Source organism: Danio rerio, chromosome 6, assembly GCF_049306965.1.
Source record: "Danio rerio strain Tuebingen ecotype United States chromosome 6, GRCz12tu, whole genome shotgun sequence".
Classification (NCBI taxonomy): Eukaryota; Metazoa; Chordata; class Actinopteri; order Cypriniformes; family Danionidae; genus Danio; species Danio rerio.
In genome coordinates, this window is record NC_133181.1 from 48,412,894 (window position 1) to 48,431,279 (window position 18,386).

The window sequence follows — 18,386 nt, forward strand, 5'->3', positions numbered from 1 at the left end:
CACTACTGAAAAGCTACCGCAATGCTGCTGAGAAATGTAGCTAAGCTAGTAGCGTCACTGCTTGTAGCAAGGGTTGCTAGGGTGTTCTGGGTTGTTTGTAGGGATTGCCAAGTTGTTTCTAGGGTGATCCACATACTTTTTTGGGAATTGCTAAGTGGTTGCTGGGGTGTTCTAGATGATTCATGGGAATTGTTAAATGGTTGTTAGGGTGTTCTAGTTGGTTCGTGGTCATTGCTGTGTGGTTTCTAGAATGTTCTAATGTTGTTCAGTGCCATTTTGTTGCTTTGCTACGCTAGGCTGCTCATGGGTGTTGCAAAGTAGTTACAAAGAATATTCTTATGCTATTGCTATGATCTTCAATGTGGTTGCTAGGGTGTTTTTAGTATTTCTGAATATTGCTAAATGGTTGTAAATGTGTTCTGGGTTGTTTGCCAAATGGTTTCAAGTATGATCCACATGCTTTTTGGGAATTGCTAAGTGGTTGTTAGGGTGTTCAAGATGATGTCAAATGGTTGTTAGGGTGTTCTTGTTGGTTTGTGAACATTGCTGTAAGGTTTCTACAGTGTTCTAGTGTTTGGTCCCATGTTGTTGCTATGCTACACTAGGCTGCTCATGTGTGTTGCAAAGTAGTTGCAAAGGATATTCTTAGTGGTTGCTAAGGTAATCTTTGCAGACCCTAGGTATTCCTAAGTGTTGGCTATGGAGTTGTGAGTGGTTTGTGGGAATAGCCAAATAGTTGTTAGAATGTTCTAGGTGGGTCGTGTAAATTGCTGTGTGTTTCTAAGGTGTTCTAGTGTTGATTGCCATGTTTTTGCTAGGATGTTCTTAAGTTCTGGAAGGTTGTTGCTAGGGTAATATATGTGATTCTTGTACATAGGTAAGTGGTTGCTAGGGTTTTCTATGGGGTTCAGGCAGTGTGGTTTCTAGGGTGTTCTAGTGTTTATTGCCATACTGTTGCTATGGAGTTCTAGTGGTTCACAGGAATTGCAAGGTGGTTGCTAGGGTAATGTATGTGATTCTTGAGTATTGCAAAGTGGTTGTTTACCATCGTTGTTTACCACCCAATTCTCTTTGCTATTTTTATTTACCGAAAAAATATAAGAGAAAATAGGTGGCGGGGTGGCGCAGTGGGTATCGCTGTAGCCTCAAAGCAAAAAGGTTGCTGGTCCGAGCCTCAGCTGGGTTATTTGGCATTTCTGTGTGGAGTTTGCATGTTCTCCCCGTGTTGGCATGGGTTTCCTCCAGGTGCTCCGGTTTCCCCACAGTCTAAAGATGTGCACTATAGGTGAATTGGGTAAACGAAATTGTCCGTAGTGAATGTGTGTGAATGAGAGTGTATGGGTGTTTCCCAGTGATGGGTTGCAGCTGGAAGGGCATCCACTGTGTAAAACATATGCTGGATAAGTTGGCGGTTCATTCCTCTGTGGCGACCCCTGATTAATTAAGGGACTAAGCCGAAAAGAAAATGAATGAACGTTAGAGAAAAAAGAGGCTTAATCACCTTCTTGCGGTACATGAGCTCGTAGCGAGGGGAGGGTTGATTCTGCACATGATGGTCCACAGCCCAGGACAAGGTCAGACTACTGGTGGTCCGATCTTCAACTCTCAAGTACAGCACCCTCGGGCCATCTGAACAACAGAAGCACAAGCAGTCATCAGTATTTTGGCTAAAACCATCAACGAAACAGATTACAAGTGAACAGAATTTGATACGCCATGTCTTAAGCAGGCATGACATGTTGTCAATTCCCCTCCTTACTAATCTGTTAATCTTCTCCAGCCGTGACAAGCAATGAAGCTCACAAGCTAGCTCCGCCCACAATTACCCACGCTGGTACAAAACTCAGCTTCAAGTAGCATCAAATTAAATGTGATTAGCTGTGATTTAGGCATTACAATAGCTTTATATGCAAAATCTAACCTGTGAAGTGAAGCACTGTTGTGATGCTAGCCATGGCTCTCTTTCGACTGAACTGGGAGACGCCATTTTGGGCCTCGACTGTAAAAGTGTAGTTCACATGAGGCTCCAGCTCGCTAACCACAACCTCAGGGGCTCTCAAGGCCGTCTGCGCAGGCTCGAATCGCACCCTTCCGCCACACAGCGTACACAGACCACCCTCACAGCGCTCGCATGCCACACTGTATGTGACGTCACTCCGACCACCAGTGTCTGCCGGTGGGCGCCAAAGCAGCTGCAAACTTCCTGCTGTCAGGAGAGGAGTGTAAACCAGGTCTCGGGGTGGGCTAGGAAGAGCTAGAGAAGCAGAGCAGTGTAAAATGTTTGAGAATTAGGTCAGTAGTTTCAGAATGAACTTTTCAGAATGAAGATTTAAACTTACAAGAGCAAGGAGCAGAGTTTAGGTCTGTAGGAGCCCGGTAGAAACCCTCCATGCAGGGGCACAACAGTGCTCCCCGTCCCGAACGTTGGGTGTTTTCTGGACACACTTCACAAGGCTGGCTGGAATCAGTGCTCTTGTAGAAACCCGGTTCACAAGCTGTAGACACGAAGAAATGTTGAACATGATGAGACATTTAATGAATTAAAACAATACAGATAACATTTACACATTGTATTAAAGGGATAGTTCACACAATAATTTAAATTCTGTTATTATTTGCTGAACCCTTTACTCGTTTCAGACCTTTATGAATTTCTTTCTTCTGTTGAACACAAGAGAGGATATTTTGAAAAATGTTGGAAACTTATAACCACCGACTTTCATAGTACTTGGTTTTTCGACTATGGAAGGCAATGGTTATTGGATTTCAGCTTTCTTCAAAACATCTTCTTTTGTGTTCAACAGAAGGAAGAAACTCATAAAGGTTTGAACCACAGGGTGAGTAAACGATGAAGGGTGCTTTTACACCTAGACTTTTGTTTCGGAACCGGGTGCATTTACCCAGTCATTTGGCATATGTGAATCCAGCAATCACCCTCGGATCTGCGCCAAAACAATCAGTCTGAGAACGCCTGGATAAGGTGGCATCGGCTCAATTGAAACAAACTCTGGAGCGAATCAATTGTAGTGAGAAAGCATAATGATGAGGAGAGAATTATGAGTAGGGCGGGATGTCATTCCTACCGGTAAATGAGCGCTTCATGTCAAATGCGAAAGTGAAAGCATGCTGAACTATTACAGAGAGCAGTTTATCCGTTAGGAAAACGGATCGAACTGCAGTCTTGGTTTATCTGTTATTTCTCTCTATGTAAAGCCTATAATGCATAATTCTAGTCAAGGCTATGTATGAGAAAGTCTTACCTGTCTGATTTATATTTACTGACAATCCCAGCAGGCACAAAACATCATAAGATTTACATAAGGTTAGATTTAGGTCATGACATCAGGTGACCAAAATTCAAAATTCTAAGGACAATGTTTTTTTGACGTCCAATAACGATGTCAAGTTACATTGATATTTGGTTGATTTTAGGTTGTGTTGTAAAGTGACCAAAATCCACCATCTGATAGATGTAATAGTGGTATGTGCACACAACGTCATGGTGTAACTTGAGTAGACGTTGATATTTGGTTGATTTTAGGTTGTGTTGAAAAGTGACCAAAATCCAATGTCTGATAGATGTCATAGTGGTAACGTCCACACATCATCATGGTGTAACCTAAGTACCGTTGATATTTAGTTGATTTTAGGATTTACGTTGGACATTGATGTTGGCCTGACGTTGTGTGACGTCAACACTATTTTCATTTCCAAGTAAAATCCAACGTCCTAATGGCGTTGGGGTACATCAGTGTACAAGGTCAATATGACATCATGTTGAAGTCCTGCGCCTGCAAGGATGTTTGTGGGTGTCACCATTCAAAATTAAAGAGCAGCTTTTTGCTTATAATGTCTTATTGTTCATCGGCATGAATTAAAAGCACGTATGACAGCTGAGCGGGACTCTGCAAAATAAACCCTGAAACTCTGACCAATGAGAGGAGAGTTTACTCACATGTGACTTGTTTAGCTGTTTTGGTCCATTCAGAAACTTTGCTGTGTGAAAGCAAACCACACCATGAACAAAGTTCAAAATTGTACCAAGTTTAATCCCTATTTCGTAACAAATAAATCAATCTACAGGTGTGAAGGAATTTTTTTGTGGTGTGAACTGTCCCTTAATCATATTTTAAGAACAAATAAATCACAAAAAAAGCCTTTTTGCTTTTCCATTCATTTCTGTTCGCTCCACTTTAATTGTGAATATTTATGATTTGCTTGAAAAGAAAGCTTATATATGGCTTTTTCAAATCTTTCGATCTAATTTTGTTAAATTAGCATGTGCAAATTTACATATGAACACAAAAACAGACAACTGCAAAAAATACGGAGAGTAACAACTTAAGCTTCCGGTCCAACAACTGCACAGCTATGTAAAATGTTCTAGGTTTTAGCTAGAAACAGATCTGGTGAGTCAACCTTTTTTTCCACCTTTAAACGAAGCTTACAATTTCAACCCACAAACTTTAAATCCTGTCTGACTACTGCAATTCAACAATATATCTCATAATGTTTGAGAAGCTGGTCTTTTGTATGGTTTTTAATGGCATTTAATCACATGAATGTCTACTAGCGACAGTCCAACTTTATTTCAAAGTTGTCAATGGTGGATAAACGAAGTGTTTCAGACCTCGTACATATCCATATTTAGTGTCGTTCCCTCTTTATCGTAAGTAAATAGGGCCCTGGATTTGCATGCAAATCCGATAATAACCTATTTTATTTTCATCCATTGCGCACAAAAAGGAAGCCTTAATCTATTGGCACAATCAAAACAGGCCAATCAAGACAGGCAGTGCACAACAGGCATTCAAACATTCAACAAAGCCGTAAACAGATTCACAATCTAACCGGAAGATGCAGCTATTTGAAATAAAACCAGTTTGACTGGTCACTAAACTTTTGTATCATTACTCAGAACAGCATATGAACTGTCAAGTTCTTCACAGAAAAACATGTGAAATGTTTAAAACAGTTTAGCGAAGCTCATGTGGATGTCCGCTGGACAAAACAGGATGTCGGAATTGCAAGCGTCAATATAAAGGTCTCCTCTTCTTCTCCTTTCCTTCCTCTGCTGAAGGATGAGGACATGCTATAACAAACACAAAGGGAAGAAACTCCGGAAACAAGGAATGGAGGCTGATGGAGGGGGTGGTGGGAGGGCAGGGGTGATATAACAATCATTAACAAAGCAGCCGGGTGCAATGATTCAAAATCACATGCACATTTTTAAAAAGCAGCCGCTTCTGATAGCTGTACTTATAATGGGCATGAGAAACTCACTGGCTTGCAAAATCACTGTGAATATGGATTCCACGGAGCCCAGGAACGTCCTTTGAGGGGTGTGTGCCCCCTGGGGCCCTTCTCTCAGTGCTCACCTCAAACAAAGGGCCGAGGTTCAGATTGACGACCGGTGGAAGGTGTGCGAGTGTGAGCGTGAATGGGTGCGTGAGGATTGCTGACAGAAGTCCTCCCGCTGGGATTTTACATCGGGTTTTTGTGTATTTGCTCTGTGTATAAGGGTGGACGTCTATAGGAGGGGGGTCCCGCATAAGAAAAGCAAGCCCTTCTTTGTGCATTTTATTTGAAGCCTGAACAAGAGCAGGGAAACTCCCACTCTATTCCTCTAATCTTGGTGTTTGCATCTATTGAGAGTGGCGAATGCGAAATTGGGGAGTCTGAATGAATCTAAATTTCACAGAATGCAGAAATGTGTCAGTAATGAGTAATAAGGCTGATTCAGTATGTTAGCATCATTTTCCGTGGGATCCTTGTGTGAAATATGTTTAGAATGTGGTTTGTAAGTGGTGACTGGATTATGGCACTACTGACTAGTCAAGCTGGCCAATTTGCCTGAGAAGCTATTTCGGGCAATGTTGCGTTGGTGGATGGTCAAGGCGACATGACAAACACTTTCTGAGGAAAGTGTGAAAAAAGCGACTGAAAGGGCATTTGCGTACTTGTGTTCCCACAACTGCTAAAATATGCATGACACAAGTGATTGGCAGAGCTGATAAAACTCTCAAGTCTTTGGCTTGTGAACACAATGCACAGAGGGAATAGTTAAAGCCCTTTGGGCAGAAAGGTCAACAGTTAGAATAGCACTTTCGCCAACACAGTAGTCCTCCACAATGATGGCTTTTGAAAGAAAAAAAATAAAGGCTTAATGTCAGTAATTTTAAGTCCAAATTCTTAAAAACTATTCTAAATGTACATTTTTGTTTAAATGTTAATGTGATATTAATATAAACAACAATTCACCTTTTCATTTTTTTTAATTCTTACTATTTTAATTTTATTACAATTTTTAAATCTGATTTTATCAAAATATTATAGGAAAAAGCTTTCACAGTATTATTTATTAATACAATATCATTACATTTATATTATTACAATGATGCCATAAATGTACAGTATCATTTCAGTATCATTGAGCAATAATTGTAGTTGTTAAATATTTTAGTTGTATCATTTTTTGTGTTAAGTGTTTTTAATGGATTATTTGTTGTTATGTAATGTAAAATACAAGTGAATAATATGGCAAATGAAAATATACAACTATTAAACAGCCTCCAATAGACAGACAGACAGACAGACAGACAGACAGACAGAAAGAAAGAAATTAAGAAAAAAATAGAAAGAAAGAAAGAAAGAAAGAAAGAAAAATAGAAAAAAGAAAGTAAGAAAGAAAGAAAAGAATAGAAAAAAGTAAGAAAGAAAGAAAGAAAGAAAGAAAAATAGAAAATATAAAAAAGAAAGAAAGAAAATAAATAAATAAAGAAAGAAAGAAAAATTAAAAAGAAAGAAAGAAAGAAAGAAAGAAAGATAGAAAGAAAACAGTGAAAGGAAGAGAGTGAAAGGAAGAAAGAAAGAAAGAAAGAAAGAAAGAAAGAAAAAGAAAGAAAGAAAGAACCTCCTCTGCAATCTAATATATTAGCTAGACCAGTATCAAATTCCCCAGCAATGAATCCACTGAACATTTGGGATCTCCCCCGAAACTTTTCAAACGAGACCCCTCCCCCATTTCCCAACCCTCAACCAACCACAATCCACCCCATCAAACACTGGCAGGTGGCGATAAGCTGAACAGAGCAGCAGTCACGTAGAAAAGCACTCGTAAAACTCCCATGAAAACAATGACAACAGCAACTTCATTGTCTGGATGGCTGTTTGGGGTTAAGGACCCCTTTTGCATTGAATGCTTTGAGGCACTACATGGAGGAGAGAAAAAAAACAAGCAAGTTGAATCAAGAGGCAAAAAAGGTCGTTAATTAGTACAGTCTTTTAAGTGATGAGTGCATGAACAAATTATAGAGTGAAACAATGATGAAGCGCAGAAGAAAAGGTCTTTGTCGAAGTGGGAACGGAAAGAAGCTCAGGTTGGGATGTCTGGACATGTAACTCCTCATTCCTAAAGCATGTCATCACATAAGTCAACAAGATACCAATCTCCATTACATCTCCCCATCAGCTATTTCATAGGGTCATCATTCATCACGTTTCCTCCAATGGTGTCAAAACATTTAAAACGTCTCCTGGAGACTACTTTATGAAGGAAATGTGAGGAATCTGCCCTTTTCCAAAGACCCCGAATGGCTTCAAATATTCCGAACTCCCTTGATGTGCTTTAATGTCCGCTTCAGGTGCAAGTTCCTGTAGGGTTGCCAGAAGCCAAGGCCTTTTAAGCAAGGTTTCCTGAGATTGCATTTTTCTAATGGTTGAAAAGACTTCATGTAAGCTTTGTTTCCCCTTTTCAACAGAATGCTTTTAAAAGGTTCCAATTCCTAAATTGAAAAAATAAAATTGTTTTTTCCCCAAGTTTCATGTTTTCCTATATGAAAATAAGAACTTTTGTGCAGTTAAAAGGTTCCATTGATGGTAAATGTTCATTTTACAGAGTCAATACTAATAAATACTACTAATAATACAACTATTAATAATAATAACAGTAATAATAATAATAATTATTATTATTATAATTATTATTATTATCATCATCATCATCGTTATTTTATTTTCATATAGCACCTTTAAATCTTAATTTTTAAAGCTCTAAAAAATCTCTAAAAGTCTAAAAAAGTGAGTCTTCAGAGATACTTAAAATACTTTAATATTAATAATCTTTATGTTTTAGAGTGTATATTTAATAATAATAATAATAATAATAATAATAATAAATGAATACTACTACTACTACTAATAATAATAATAATAATTATTATTATTATTATTATTACTATTATTATTATAGATTTATTTTATATAGCACCTTTAAATATTAATTTTCAATGCTATTTACACTTAAAAGATACAAGGATACAACAGAAAAAAAACAAAAACAAAACAAACAAAAAAATAAATAAAAATAAAAACTGATCAAAAATACACTCACAACTCCCAAACAGACAAGTCTAAAAAATTGGAGTTTTCAGGGATACTATAAATACTTTAAAATTAAGAATCTTTAAGTTTAAGAATGTATATTTAATAAATAAATTAATAATAAATTAATATAAATAATAATAATAGTAATAATATTAATAATAATAACAATAACAATAATAATTATTATTATTAATTTATTTTATAATTTAAAGTTATATATAGTATAGTATATTCAAAGTTATACAAGGAAAGCAGAAAAACTGTAAAAAAATATATAATAATAAAAGGAAAAACTGATAAAAAAAAATACACATACAACTCCAAAATAGACAAGTCTAAAAGTGTCTTCAGGGACACTATAAATACTATAAAATGTTTAAGTTTAAGAGTGTATATTTAATAAATATATGAATAATAATAAAAATAGTTAGAATAATAACAATTATTATTATTATTATTATTATTATTATTATTATTATTAATTAATTTTTTACAGCGTTTTTAAAACTTAATTTTTAAAGCTCTTTATATTTAAAAGACACAAGGATAGCAGAAAAACTGTAAAAATTATATCAAAATAAAAGAAAAACTTATCAAAAATACACTCGCACCTCCCAAAAAAGACAAGTCTAAAAAAAGTGAGTCTTCAGGGATACTTTAAATACTTTGAAATTGAGAAACTTTATGTGAAGGAGTGTACATTTAATCTGAAGAAAGAAAATCTATAAATTTCCATGTTTTGCAGGAAAAAAATACTAAAAACAAAATTCATACAAAATACAGAAAAAATGTAATGTAAAATTTCCATGAATGTCAAATGGTCTTTTCAGAGTCATTAGATTTTTTTAAATAGTATTTATTTTAAAAAGTATGGTCTGCAATGGAAAAAGTATAATATCTTTGGTTTTAAAGTTGTGCAGAAATAGCGTGTCTTCTCATAACCGCATCTTCCCACAAATATAAAAGGTGTCCGGAGAAGTTGGACCCAACCTTTAATTACATGATGATGACTACCCCAGACAGACCTTGGGCATGCCAAAGCTTCTCTGTAATCTGCGGTGAGCCGTTGTGATGGTAACACTCTTACACACACAAAGTAACTCAGGTAATGGTAGCTCTGCCCACTGAGTCATATCAGCTGTTGGAGGGTATGGGAAAGCTGTAACATGACCTTAGGGGAATTCCATGAAACTACTAGGAAAAACCTTCAATTGAAACTCAAGATGAATACTTTCTTTTTTGAGGGCAGAGCTTTTTATAGTGGTCCAATACGTTAATACATTAAGTGCATTTAATGTAGCTGCATTTAATGACATGACAAAACTTGAAGAACTGTTTTATGAATGGCTTGAGTAATAGTAATAGTAATAGTTCGAGCTACATATTTAGAGTCTGCGCTAAAAAATGTCACTTTATAAAGTGCAGGTCTACACTGATAAATATGAATAAATAATCAAATTATATTGAAATAAATAACTATTATTCCTAAAGATCGTTTAAAACTGACTTGAAGGAAATGACTTCCTATATCCACACTTAAAAAATGACATTTGCTTTTTGTTCAATACATTCAAAAACATTATTACTGCTGATTGTTGAAACTACCCATTTAAAATGAGTTGAAACAACACAATTCTTGTCATTTCTTTGGCCAATTTACTCAATTTTTATTCAATCCACCTAAATTTGTAAACTATTAAGTCAACTTATGTTGGGACAACATGAAGGTATTTTGTTGGAATTGTGTTGGATGGAACGAGCTGGTTAGGGTAGTTTCCAGCATGCTTTGCATGGGATTAAATCAAGAGAGGGAAATGTTGACAATAAAAGTAATCTTAGGTGTTTAAAGTTAAAAGAAAGACTTGTTTAATCATTTGACATTTTAGTTGATGTAGTCAATTTTCATGCAAACCTTTAGGATTTTTTACACTGAAAAAATGTTTTGCTGCTTGTTCAAACTACTTATTTAAAATGAGCTGAAACAACAAAATTCTTGATTTTTTTCGGTGGACAACTTAACTGTTTATCTTAATCAACTTGTGTTGGGACAACATGAAGGAATAGTTTGGAACTCAACATTTTTTACAGTGCACTGAAACATTTTAGCTTTGAGATTACCACCTTGCAGAAGCACCCATGCTTTGGGTGTTGGCAGCTTAATTAGCACAAATGCAGTTTGTTGCTTTGCTCAGTGAGCCATAACTGTCCTAAAATTAGTTCTGAGATCAGTCTCGATCAACTGTTAAAAATTATGTCTGCAAAATTGTTGAAATTTATATGTTGAATCTAATCAAACAAATTAAATTTAAACTAATGTTAAACTTAATTTGATTTTTAACTTATTTTAAGCCCAAGTAAGTTGTTTGCAACCATTCAACTTAAAAAAAACTAAATCAAAGGGATCATTTTAAAATATTTTTCATGCTTAAAAATGGCTGTTTTCATTCATTTAGGATGACTTCAAATGGAGACTTAGGAGGCTTCGAAATGAACGACACATAATAGACTTTAGGGTTGGGTGACATCATTGTGAAACGTAGCGATGGACGATGGCATCGTTGTTGTAGGCGGCAGTAAAATAATCATTTATGAATAGATAATTCATAATGAACTAATTATTTTCAGCCTACCGTTTCACCTGACCCGCATGGTCTTTGTTTATAACCAAATCAACTAAATAAATGAAGATAAAAGTTAAGCACAAATTCCCACCTGTCAATCACTTTATCCGCTGGACTCTGGCATGAATAGGCAGAGTGATCTGTGTTGTTTTAATGGCATCGACAAACTTGGTTGGTAAAAATGTGCACAACCAACAGGAACCAACCAACAGTGTCTGAGGTTTTTGCTAAAATTACTAAGTACAAGCATGAAAGCGAAAGATTAAAGCAGTGTACTGACGCTGTGATGTCAGTACTGACTGACAACTATAGTGAGACGCGATCCGGCGGTACATCCTTGATAAACTGTCCGACGTGTGCTGCTCTCTCTGGCTTTAGTGCTTGAAGCACCTGGCTGGAGCTCAGATGTGCGTGTGTATATGCTGCTGCGCATGCATGTGTGAGTGTGTGGTCACGTGATATGCGTTTTCAGTGGTATAGTGTAAATGGAGGGCTTTTCAGAAATGCTAGATGAAACGCTAGCATGGACGTGGATCGTTTTCTTTCTAAAATGCCATTTTAAAACTAAGACGAGTTAGTGTAAACAGGGCCTAAGTGTGTATTTTTCGCTACTGCGTCGAGCGCAGGGTGGAAGATCACGATGCCGGCTCAGCATGGTGATGTCTCTCGGCCATCTGCAATGGACGATGGCATCGTCTATCTACCCAACCCTAATAGACATACATGATATTATCAGACCTTTGAGTTTAGGTTAAATAAAAATATTAAAATATCTAACCTTTTATTTGATAAAATCATTTTGGACCAACTCAATTGCATTTAATTGTGTAAATAGTTTATTTTTAGTTGGTGCTAAACAAATACTGAGCTGAAACATCACAATTCTTAAGTTTTTTTGGTCGAACAACTTAATTGTTTTACGTTCAATCCACTTAAATTTGTAAAAACTAATAGATTAACTTAATTCCCGATCCCTTCATGTTGTCCCAACACAAATCCACCCAGCAATTTTTACAGTGCACATAAAAAGAAAACACCTTCAGGAAATTTGATTAAGTCACTGGCTGATTAAAGTAAAATTACAGCTCATTTGTTTGCACTTAACGCTTGATAGCTTTTTTTCAAACGAAAAGCATTATTGCTGAAAGTCATCCACCCTTTCATCCGAACAAAAGTGCTTCTATTCAAACATAAGATATTTGAGATGTCCAAAGGTTAAAAAACCCTATGAACGAAAATAATACCACTGTAACTATGTAAAAACACTGCTTTACAATAGGAGCCTAATATCTTCACACTTCCTTCCCGAAGCGCTAAACACACATGTAGAAATAATACACCAGCAGGTGAAAGGGTGTGGAGACGACTGACATTCCTTTTGACTGAAGTCATATTTCTGGCTTCTCACAAACTCCTCAGACAGCTCTGTGGCAACCACAAAAATCTCCCAAGCTTCCCAGAACACACCCTCACCCGACAACACGCTTACCATCTGCCCACCCACAAAGACCTGCAGTTGTTCCCAAATTTTCTTCATTGTTGGAGCCGATGACTGTGCAGAAGTTAGATGTAATGTAACATATGTGCTGATTAAATCTGGTATTTTAAATAGCCTATTCAAAAGTTTTATTGACTAATTGACTACATCAGATTTCAGCAATATCAAATAAGCATCAATGTTAATTACTAACTTACATTTATGAATACAACCCTCACAAATCTCTCATTTAAATTAATATTTTTTGTAGGATGCTTTAGATAATTATATTTGTCCACATTAGTTTAGTCAGTACTGAAGCAAAATCTAAAACTGATCTAACAAAGTAACTTACAATAATGGTTCAAAAATTAGAAGCCCAAATTTAAAGTTGGGGAAAATATTAAACAACCTTTTCTAAAATAGCAAAAATCAAAATAAAGCACAAATATATGTACAATTTTGTTGAATTGTTGTGGTTTGTAGTTTTTATTTTTGCAATATTTTGCTTGCATTTAAATGTATTAACTTTTCATTTCTTAAGATGTTCTGTGACTAAAATAGTGCTTTTATAAATATATCTGTTCAATAAATCTGTTTTGTTCAAATGCACCAATATATATTACCCATATTCCCTGAGAAATGGATACAAATATTCATTTTCAAAATGGACTTTTTTTTTTTTGCATGAGTTCTCTTGAATACTTGTTCCTGATTCCCTAATATATTTGCAGTCATATATGTTGAACTTTTGAGATAATGAATATCTTATGCATTACCACTTCTATATTTGCTATTGGCCATCAAAACTGTCCACAACATTAAATTACATCTCATACAGAAAATGTTTCTTCCATATCTAGTTTGTTGTATTCACATTTTCAACCTGATAAGCATTTTAATGCAATACAACTGGAAAAATACTAATGTTCAAGTATTTAATCATGTAGATTTACAGCTTTAAAGGGTTTTAAAAAGTTTTTTAGGGATTTGGTGTTTAAGCAAACGTATCAAATTACTTTTAAATTGCACGTTTCTGAATTACTTTCAAATTGCATGTTTCTGAAAATGATAACGTTGTTGACTTCATATGAACTACAAAAATGATTTTGTGAAACCGCACATATATATATATATATTACATGTTTAGTGTTTTTGACATAGTAGAAATGTAACTTTAATTTGAATAACTTAATTAACTTTTCAAATAACAACTTTAAAATATTTTATATGTGTAAATATTTTAATTTTACATCATTTTAAAGCTGTTTTAAATCATTCAAAGTCAATTTAGGATTCCATTGGAATTTTGATTAGGACCCCTAGAGGACCCTGGCCTCCTGGGGGCCACTATTGTCTAACATTTATGTCTTTCTTTTCTTCTTTTATACTTTTAAACTTGTTTATACACATTTTAATCTGATTTTAATATGTTTTATTCCTTGTTGTTTTTTATATCTTATACCTTTGTCTCTTTTAGTCTTGTTTATGTAAAGCACTTTAAATTATCATTGTGAATGTAATGTTCTATATAAATAAATGTCTTGTCTATCTATATAGCTATATAATCTATAGATCTACAGCAATAGATTTCTCTTAAAGGATTGAGAAGAACAGAAACCTCTGCCTTAGCGCAAACGAGAATTGGCCATTAGATGCAAAATCAACCCCTATTTTGCACAGAAAACCCCTCACTCACGTTCCTTCAGCTTATTCCCTGGCTATGAGGGGTTGCCACAGGGGAATGAACCACCTATTACTCTAGCACAGGGGTGCTAAAACTTTTTTTTATGAAGGGCCGAAAAACAAATATCGTTAATAGCCATGGGCTAAAGATAAATATACCAAACTATTTTACTTGCCATGGGTATTTTCCTAATTGATTTCATAATATTAAAAAATAAATAGAAATAATTACTTTGAGTTGTATAAACTAATGCAGTATCTCTTCATTTTAATACAAAGTCTCTTTATTGATCTCTGTCATTTGTACATTTTAAACTAAATCTGATTACCTTACATGATTTAAATTATAGCATTTAATTTCAGGGTTTGTGTAGTTCAACAATAAAACAAACACATAAAAGGTCACTTTAAATTTGGAATGATAATCTCTAAACCACTCTCAGATGGGATGGTGGGCCAAATCAAAAGTTACCATGGGTCAACTTTTGCTCAAGGGCCCTAGTTTGGGCATCTTTGCTCTAGCATATGTATTATGTGGCGGATTCCCTTCTAGCCGCAACCCAACCTTGAGAGTACACTAAGCAGAAATTCAATGAAGCCCAAAAATCACAAGTTTACCTTTGCAAGAATCTCCAACAGCCTGGTATCCCGCTCGGCAAACACACTGGCCCACGGGAACGACCCAGTCTCCCTCAGCGGTGCAGTACATCCGAGGAGCTGCTTCTCCAAGCACCACTGCGTCCTTCACACAGGTGCCCTCCACCTCCGCTCCCAATGCCACCTGCTCAGGGAAGGCGGCTAGGCTCCTCATGGTGGCCGGACAGGTGGTGTAGAACACCCTCAGCCCCAGGAGAGCCACACAGCCTCCTAAATCCTGGAACGCAAGGTAGAAGCCCCTTCTGGAGAGCGTCCCGATGCTCCGCTTTTCCACATTCACCCGCAGATCAGCCCGGCCTCTTCCACGATCAGCTGTCACTTCGTCTGGTGCTACGGTGGCTACCTTTCGAAACTGGCTCTTGCGGAAATTTGTGCCAACATCTGAGTCGGTTTCTCCCAGGAAGAGGCCAAAAGTCTCGCGACAGGAGGGTGACGAGCCTCCAAACGTGCTGCAGTCGCGGACGATGAAGCTCAGCTCTACAGACATGCGGGAGACGTCGGGTCTACGCTGTATGAAGGTTGTACGAAGCCAGTTGTCTTGTTCAGTGTCACTGGCAACATTGCACACGCTGTAGGTGTAAAGAAGAGAGCCGTTCACCACCGTCTGCACAACCTCCCACTAAGAAAGATAGAAAAGAGAGAAAAGAGGATCATCAGTCACACTTCATATACAGTCACACTGAGTATATTTAAAAGATAATTAGTATAAATCAACCCATGAGAGCTCTTCGCTCTAAAGATCGACTATCTCTGACAATTCCGCAACCATGCTTGAAAAGTCGAGGTGATAGAGCTTTTTCAGCAGCAGCTTCAAGACTTGATCTTCCACTCTCCTTATGAACATCTTCTACTTCGGAGTCACTATAAAGTCACTATGAACAAGCTTATTATTTTTTATGTTTATGTATTTTGGCTCCTTGCTTATTTGCATGGATTTAGTTTTTTTATGTACAGCACTTTGGTACCCAATGTGGTTGGTTGAAAGTGAGCTAAAAATAAAAATTAGTTGAGTTGAGCTTATTTTTAAAGGTACAGTTCTCACTATTAACAAATCTTTTGTTTCAATAAACTCGTAATAGGGTATGTGCACAACTAGTGTTTCTTCCCAGACCTACTTCTGGTGAACAGTTAATGTGACTTTTGTCAATTTTATACGGTTCCTTTTACAGCATCTATGTTGTAATGTCATTAAAATATAATCAGTTAAATAGACTTCAGCATTTATATAGTTGCGTAAAATGAGATGAAAATCCATGGTCACACTTTGTTTTGATGGTCCTTTTGTTGAATTTAGGTTACATTGCATCTACATGACAACTAATTCTCATTAGACTATAAGTAGACTGTTAGGTTAGAGTTAGGATTGAGGTTTAGGTTAGTGTAAGCTGACATGTACTTGCTAAGTTTCTTATGGTCAGTTAAATATCTGTTGAAGAAGCATATCGACAGATATTAAGCAGACAGTCTACTCATGCTCAAATGGACCCTCAAAATAAAGTTTTACCATATCCTAACCCTTACACGCACAACCCCATCAGGATTAGCAGGTTAGCACAGAAAATCCACTGAAAATACTGGTGTAAAATAAATGTTGATATTTTAAAGACATTGTGCGAAACAAAATGTAATTTAATGCAGTGCTTCTTGTACATTCTGAGACCCACTTTATATCGTATATCAATCAGGCCGTGAAGATAATTGATTTTTTTTAAGAAAACAGACCTTAAACACGCTGATTTTGTAAAGGCATACAGTTCACCAGAAGAGCTTGACCCAGGTTACTGAAACATTAAAAGTCCTTCTGCATGCTACTGCATATACCCCATTTGCTGCTTATTATTAAGGTAGTAGTTAGCTTTAGATATTGAGTAGGATTAGGGATGTATAATTAGATATGTACTTTTTAAGTACAAAAAACAGTTAATATCTTATTAACAGGGAGGTTATACAGTAAGCTACTTGTTAATAGTATTAGTAATTAAAGCATTCCCCGATCATAATGTTAGTTAAACTGAGGAAAAGTTAGTCAGAATACACATTACAGGTAATAGAAGTAATTTCCATTTGCATTTAATGATGTTTAATGATATTGACAATAATTTAGATGAGTAGTCCTAAAACCATTGGTCAATTTGGAAAGGTCAAATGGGAAAGTCTGTGATTTTATACTGCCACGGAGCAAAAAAATGCTTAGTAATAATTGTATTTTAATACTGATAAAACAATTATAAGGCAGGTCACACTTTATTCTGATAGTGTGTTTGTCGAATTTAAGTTGCATTGCATCTACATCCCAACTGATTATCATTAGATTGTAAGTAGACTGTTAGGTTGGGGTTAGGGTTAGTGTAAGCTGACATGTACTTGCAAAGTCTCTTAAAGTCAGTTAAATGTCTGCTGAAGGAGCATATCAACACATTAAGCAGACAGTCTATTACTCGAATGGACCATCAAAATAAAGGCAATATAGGCAAATAGATAATGCACGTCACGTACAGATATAATACTACTCTGCTCCACACTCTTTTGCCCCCTCATAAACCCCCATGCTCTCCTCATAACTTACACGCCCCAGAAACACTGCATTATTTATCATGTAACATTTGCGCAACTAAAATTGCACATATTATTCATTGCACTATGTTGCACTAATTCATCTTGAATTGTACATACCCACTGTACATATACATTTTTTAATTATGTTCATATCTATCTGCATACCTCTGATTATTAATAGCAACCTGTACATATATTCATCTATTGTAAATCTCTTTTCATAGTTAATACAACCTGTATAAAATGTTCATAGTACATCAATCTGTAAATATCACCATAGTTTTTCTGTAATTGCACTTTATAACTTATGCCTGTATCCTGCACTTGCTGTTATTGCATTACTGGTTGCACTTAAGCTGCATTTCGTTGCCTTGTACTTGTACATGTGTAATGACAATACAGTTGAATTTCATCTAATCTAATAGCAATGCACTGGTCTTTTCAGTTTTCATAAATTGTTGTTTTAGAAAAACAAAAACACAATAAAAACAACCAAAAAATGTCCACTTCAAGATCAATCTTTACAATTTTAATCCTAAATATAAATGTAAATTTATACAAATATACAGTTTAATCCACAACATAATCCTAAAGATTGTTACACAAGCACAGTTTAGTGCATATTTAACTAGATTTTGCATTATTTGCATATTTAATTAACATTTTAGAACATTTGTTGGCAATTGATGAGTTAATCAATCATGAAGTGTGTTTAAGTTTGTTTTACCCTAAGCTGAAGTCCCAATATCCTGCTTCTAAACATTAGATTAATAAAATACATACTAAATGTGGATATCACATGCACACCTTTGTAAAAGTATCTCATTATAAGGGTGTGGGATACCGAAAGTAGGCCTCCGCTCTGCTCTTTTCCAACATGTTCTGCCTTTATCTTTTTCCCTTTTCACTGAACTCTTCAAAAAAGTTCGGAAATAGCTGATAAAATAAGCATGGCCTCAGAGGATTTTTGGGGGAGGATTTGGCAGCTGAGTAAAGCTGATGGA

At 35.9% G+C, this 18,386-nt stretch overlaps 1 protein-coding gene across 2 annotated transcripts in view; it reads right to left on the reverse strand.

The window, feature by feature from the left end:
• epha2a (eph receptor A2 a) overlaps positions 1-18,386 on the reverse strand; it is a 44,151-nt gene that overhangs the window by 11,136 nt on the left and 14,629 nt on the right. For both annotated transcript variants that reach the window (XM_073952575.1, NM_131415.1), the window contains 4 exon segments: positions 14,788-15,445; positions 2,340-2,495; positions 1,922-2,254; positions 1,502-1,629 (listed from right to left, as the gene is read on the reverse strand). In XM_073952575.1, coding sequence (XP_073808676.1) covers positions 1,502-1,629; positions 1,922-2,254; positions 2,340-2,495; positions 14,788-15,445 — 1,275 coding nt within the window.